General features: G+C 46.3%; 1 protein-coding gene across 1 annotated transcript; it reads right to left on the bottom strand.

The window, feature by feature from the left end:
* Nucleotides 1–3,346: 3,346 nt before the first annotated feature.
* On the bottom strand, nucleotides 3,347–3,889 carry LOC141026881 (uncharacterized). Its single transcript, XM_073503756.1, has one exon. The coding sequence runs from the start codon at nucleotides 3,887–3,889 to the stop codon at nucleotides 3,347–3,349; it is 543 nt and encodes a 180-aa protein (XP_073359857.1).
* Nucleotides 3,890–6,000: the final 2,111 nt, after the last annotated feature.

Genomic DNA, 6,000 nt, shown 5'->3' with positions numbered 1-6,000 from the left:
TACATGTGACATTCGTTTCCCTACATCTATAATATGTCTGGGTGGTGTAGTTGGTTATCATGTTAGTCTCAGATGTATCCGAGAACTCCTGTTCCGCGCGTAATACGCACAATAGAGAGGTTTTTTTTAGACAAACTCACAAAGCTTTATTCACCCGTCACAATGTTTACAGGGGCGAAATCTAAATTTCCTGGGTGGCCTAACCAGACATGGCGGCCAAAACCCAGGGATAACGCATGCTTTGCAAGTTTGTGAGCCTCGACATTCGAGGTCCTAAATTCATGATTAATCAAACAAGAAGAAAAAACTCTAGACCGATCTATGATTTCATGTACTACGGCCCCGTATTGTGCATACGTACCCTTCTTGATCGCTTCGACAACCACCTTGCAATCCGAAGCAACTGAAACTCTGTGGAGATATAGATCATCAGCAAGGGCCAAAGCTTCACGTATTGCCAAGGTCTCCAAAGTCTCTGGATCATCAATATTTTTAAACAAGATCACCGAAGCTCCTTGGTATTTTCCGTTGCCATCTCTACATATCGCCGCTGCTGTCCCAAAACCACCATGTCTCGCTACCGCCGCATCGACATTAACCTTCATGTGGTTTTCTGGAGGAGGGATCCACTCCGCCGATCTAGGAGCCGGTGCAATTTTCCCTTTCTCTGGTTTTTCCAAGAACTGAAGCTCCGATAGATAACTCGATATAAAGCAATGGGTGGCAAAAGGTGTCTGGAAAATTCCTTCATGTATAACCTTTCGCCGTGCAGACCAGATTGCCCAAAGAGTGACAATCATAGTTACGATCTCGTCACAGGGCAGGGATTCAAACATGGAGAATAACCACTCCTTTGCATTGTCATTCCGATTCATGGCTATATGTTGCACCATTTCCTCTTTCGACAGAGCCCAGGTGCTCCTGGATAGGGCACAGTCCAGTAGTGAATGACGCCAACTGTCTTGCGCCCCACACACCCCACAGACATCAGTAGTGGACATGTTTCTATGCTACAATAGGTCTCCTATTGGTAGTGAGTGCTGGGCAAGTCTCCAGGTGAACACTTTCAACTTCGACGGCAGCTTCAACTTCCATAAGGCCGACCAACTTTTCATCTGTCCCTGAAGATTAGATGTATGCTCGCCGTCCTCTAACCAGGCTTCTCTGCCACTCTTGATACGATAGATCATGTTGTATGTTCTCCGAACAGAAAAACGGCTTCTAGGATACTCGGACCACGCCCAAAAGTCATGTACTTGTCTGGTGCAGAGGGGAATTCTCAGGATAGCCTCAACATCTACTGGGACAAAAACTTGTCTAATCAGCTCCTCTCTCCAAGATGCAGATGAAGAATCAATTAAATCTGCTACTACTTCTGGAGGGTCGTGGACCAATGATGAAATTGGTCGCGTCATACCTGCCCTCGGTATCCAATTGTGTTGCCAGATGTTGGTCGACTACCCATCTCCTATTCTCATGATCGCCCCATGTTTCAGTATATCTCTCCCATCGACAATTGCTCTCCATATCTGAGAAGGGTTTGATCCCAACTCTGCCTCAAAGATGGAAGAATTTGGGTAATAGGATGCCTTTGAGATGCGGGAACTCAAAGAATGAGGTTCGGTCAGGCACCTCCAAGCCTGTCTAGAGAGAAGAGCCAGATTGAAAACTTCCAGATCCTTAAAGCCAAGGCCACCCAAGTTTTTTGGTTTTGTCATGACGTCCCAAGATACCCAAGCAGGCTTTCTCTTCCCTCATTTGGATCCCCACCAAAATTGTCTTATGAGTGAAGTTATACTATCACATAGACCCCTCGGGAGTCTGAAGCAAGACATGGAAAACACCGGTATGGCCTGTGCAACTGCTTTTATCAACACTTCCTTTCCAGCTGCTCAGAGTAGTTTCTGCATCCACCCTTTCACTTTTTCCCACACTCTATCCCTCAAATAACGGAATGTGCCATTCTTGGACTGACCCACCTCTGTGGGCATTCCCAAATATTTCCCACTCAAAGATTCATTCTGAACCTGAAGGATGTTTTTTTACCTGGTGCCTTAAAGCCTCTGGGCATCCTTTACTGAAGAAGATTGAAGACTTGTCATTATTGATTCTTTGGCCAGATGCATCACAATAAGTACGAAGTAGGTTTGAAACCGCATTTGCTCCCTCCACACTAGACTTAAAAAGCAATAGGTTGTCATCCGCAAACAGAAGGTGGTTCACCACAGGAGCTGTGGAGGCCACCCTCACGCCGCCAAGTACCGATGACTGAGAACTGGATTTTAAAAGGCACGAAAGGCCCTCTGCTGCCAATAAGAATAGGTAAGGGGAAATGGAATCTCCCTGCCGAATACCTCTGGATGGTTTAAATTGTTCCAACTTTTCTCCGTTGAACAGAACTGAGAAGGACACTGATTTTACCATTCCCATAACGATGTCAGTCCAAGCTGGAGAGAAACCTAACTTCAGCATGATCGCATGTAGGTATGCCCACTCAACCCTGTCGTAAGCTTTCATCATATCAAGCTTCAGAGCACAAAAACTATTGTTCTTAGACTTGTTCCTCTTCATAAAATGCAAGCATTCGTAAGCACAAATAATATTGTCTGTGATTAGTCTCCCAGGCACAAAAGCATACTGTTCTTTAGATATAATGTCGGGCAAGATTATGTTCAGTCTGTTAGCAACAACCTTCGAGGCAATTTTGTATAAAACATTGCAAAGGCTTATTGGCCTGAACTGAGATAAGAGAGTCGGACTAGCTACCTTTGGTATCAATACTAGCACCGTGTCATTAACACCCTCGGGGCTCTCCTCTCCTCTGATGATACGCATCACCACCGTTGTCACTTCTTCTCCACATAAATCTCAGTGCCTTTGGTAAAAATGAGTCGGAAAACTGTCGGGTCCTGGAGCTTTTGTTGGGAACATCTGAAACAGTGCCGTTTTCACCTCAACATTAGTGTAAGGTGCACATAAAATGTCGTTCATCTCCTGCGTTACCTTACGGGGTACATGTTGTAGCACTTCCTCGATACCGCTCACACCCTCAGATGCATATAACGACTTGTAAAACTCCTGGACCATCGCCCTCAACTCTATCGGGTCTTCTGTTACAATGCCCATGGAATTTGATAGTGCCCGTATCATGTTCTTCTTGCGCCTCAAACTGGCACGCATATGGAAGAATCTGGTGTTTCTATCTCCCGCTGATAACCACTCTAGCCGAGATCTTTGTCGCCACATGAGTTCTTCCCTGTGAAGGAGCTCCACCAGCCTTTCATTGAGCGTCAGCTCTGCATGCGTCGGGCCAGTGCGGATTGGGTCACCCCGTAACTATTCTAGTTTAGCCCTTATCTGTTTCATCTCCTTCCTCACACTGCCAAATGTATCTCGACCCCATGTTGACATCCCTGCTGATTCTGAGAAGTTTATCACGGAAATCTCCTACTCCATATACAGGGGCTAAAGTACTCCAGCTATCAGTTATCTTCCCCCTCCATGCCTCGTGTGACTGCCACATAGTCTCGTATCTAAACATCTTCTCCTTCATTGCGTACTGATATGTGCCATCAAATCTCAACAGAATCGGCCCATGATCTGAAGTAGCTCCATCTAAATGATATAGCGTAGCTAGTGGATATCTAGCTGTCCAGCTAGCCGACGCCAAGGCCCTATCAAGACGGACCCTGCAAAAGCTCCCACCTGTAACCCTCTTCTCAAACGTCCAGGGTCGTCCCTGGTAACCAAGGTCCATGAGCATGCATACGTCAACTGCATCACGGAAGGCTTGTATCTGCGCATTACTCCTGTCCGCTACTCCCTGATGCTCTTCCGGGCGTAGCACTTCATTGAAGTCGCCAAAACAAAGCCATGGTAAGTCACTCATGGTGCTAATTCCCTTTAGGACGTCCCAAGTTTGGTGCCTCAGATGTGTTTGGGACTCCCCATATACGCAGGTGATGCGCCAAGGTTCCTGTCCCGTTTCTGTGACTTTTGCATCAATGTGGTACACAGAGTCTCCCAAAATCTCAACATTGCAATTATTATTCCAAAACATACCAAGTCTGCCACTTCGACCTTGACTATTTATTGCATAAGAATTATCAAAACCTAAGGTTCCTGCTAATGCTTCTACACATGCTCCACTTATTTGAGTTACAACGATACATAGCACGGTAGGGGTAAACTTCATCGCGAACTCGCGAATTTCTCGAACTGTCACAGGTTTACCCGCTCCGCGACAGTTCCAATAGAAAGCACTCATTGGGCCCGGCGGTGCTCCTCTAGGGAGCCCGCCAAGTTTTTTACAGAGATGTTGTATCCTTCCTGACCTTCCGTCACCAACCTTGTTTGCTTGGGGTCTCTTTTGCAGGTGGACTAAGCACTGAGCTGCTCCCCATAGGCACTATGGCTAGCTGATCGGCTCCCAAAACAGAGCCATGCATGGTAGCTGAAGCGTTGCTGCCATGTCCTGTGCCGCTTGCCCTTTTACGAGAAGATTCCTCCATGTCTGTATCTTGAGTCGGCTCCAACGGATCCTCCTCATGTGTTTGCTTCTCCAGTCCATCCCCATCAAAACGGGTATTGCCTGTGTACTGTCCTCTTCCATCAGTACGCCCTCCTCTGCGGCCACCAAGACGGCCTCGGCCACCACCAGGCCCTCTACCAGTTTTCATGAACCATCCCGCCCTCAAATCTTTGAACACTAAGGCAGAAGGTGCATGCACTCCAGACCCGTGCTCCTTGAAGAGATGTCCCAGCATCCCACATACTGCACACCTATCGGGCAACTTCACATATTTTACCCGATATATCTGACGCTTTCCTCCCCTGACCATGGACACAACATTCGTCAAAGGCTTCATCACATCTATCCTAACCCAAACGCGATGAAAATTTCCAGCAAAATCCTGAGAGGGAGGCTCCGCAAAAAGAACTTCTCCTTCTTTGCCCGCAAGTGGTTCGATGAGATGAGCAAACAGGTCGGGGACGTCATGGATTTGGACCCAAATATCTATTGTGTCCAGCTTGACGGTGGTCGGCTTCGTCACCCCATCGTATGGTTTGATGATGACAGCATCTCCCCTGAAGTGCCATGGCCCATCTTGCATCACCCTCTCCCAGTCACTAAGGCACGAAAATTGGATGGTGTACAAATTATCTTCCAGTGGCCTGAATTTGACCTCCTGGGCAAGGTCGCACAATAGAGAGGTAACACGCACACCCCGCTCGATGCGTACTGGGCCTCGTTTGCTGGCCATCGTTCATTATTCCATTATGTGACTGGTTTCCGCTTTATCTATGCACGAACGAGACGTCCTCTTTGGCGCCATTTGCGCCAGCTAACGAGGCAGCGCTCACGCAGCCCGCTCGCATTGGTCTACCCAATACGGTAGCTGCTCGCTCGTTCGATTCACAACTCACCGCTCGTCCATAGACTTCTAGGGGAAAAGGTTCATGGGTTTGAAAAACACGTGGATACGAAAACGTTCATGAATTTGTAAAAAAAATTACAGATGTAAGAAAAACGTGGATTCAAAAGGTGGTCACAAATTTAGAAAAGTTCATGAATTTGAAAAAATACCATGGATTTGAAAAATGTTCACAAAAAATGAAACAAAAAACCAAAAGAAAAGGCATAAAAACTGAACCGGACGTACGTATCCAATTTTGTAGGGGTCTTGGTGTATATATTTTTTTTAGAAACACCTGTAACTTTATTCATACCCATAACAATTACAGGTACACTGATTTGGACCTATCATCCAAGAAAATACAAAGTAATTCCTATGACTAAAAATTATAATGAAATCTTTTGAAAACACCTTCTTCACGACGTCAATCTCTGCTCGAAGAAATACTCCAAAGACTTTGGTAAAGAGGCTGCAATTGGACTGGAGCAACGATGTTGTCACTTCACCCGCACAAACATTACCAATAATGGTTTTTGAAAGCGCCTTGAGCCACCCATCCAAAAAGATGGGAAGTCTTGATCGA

The sequence above is a fragment of the Aegilops tauschii genome, chromosome 7 (assembly GCF_002575655.3).
Source record: "Aegilops tauschii subsp. strangulata cultivar AL8/78 chromosome 7, Aet v6.0, whole genome shotgun sequence".
NCBI lineage: Eukaryota > Viridiplantae > Streptophyta > Magnoliopsida > Poales > Poaceae > Aegilops > Aegilops tauschii.
The sequence above is the reverse complement of the archived record's forward strand: the minus strand, read 5'-3'. Positions and strand labels throughout refer to the sequence as shown.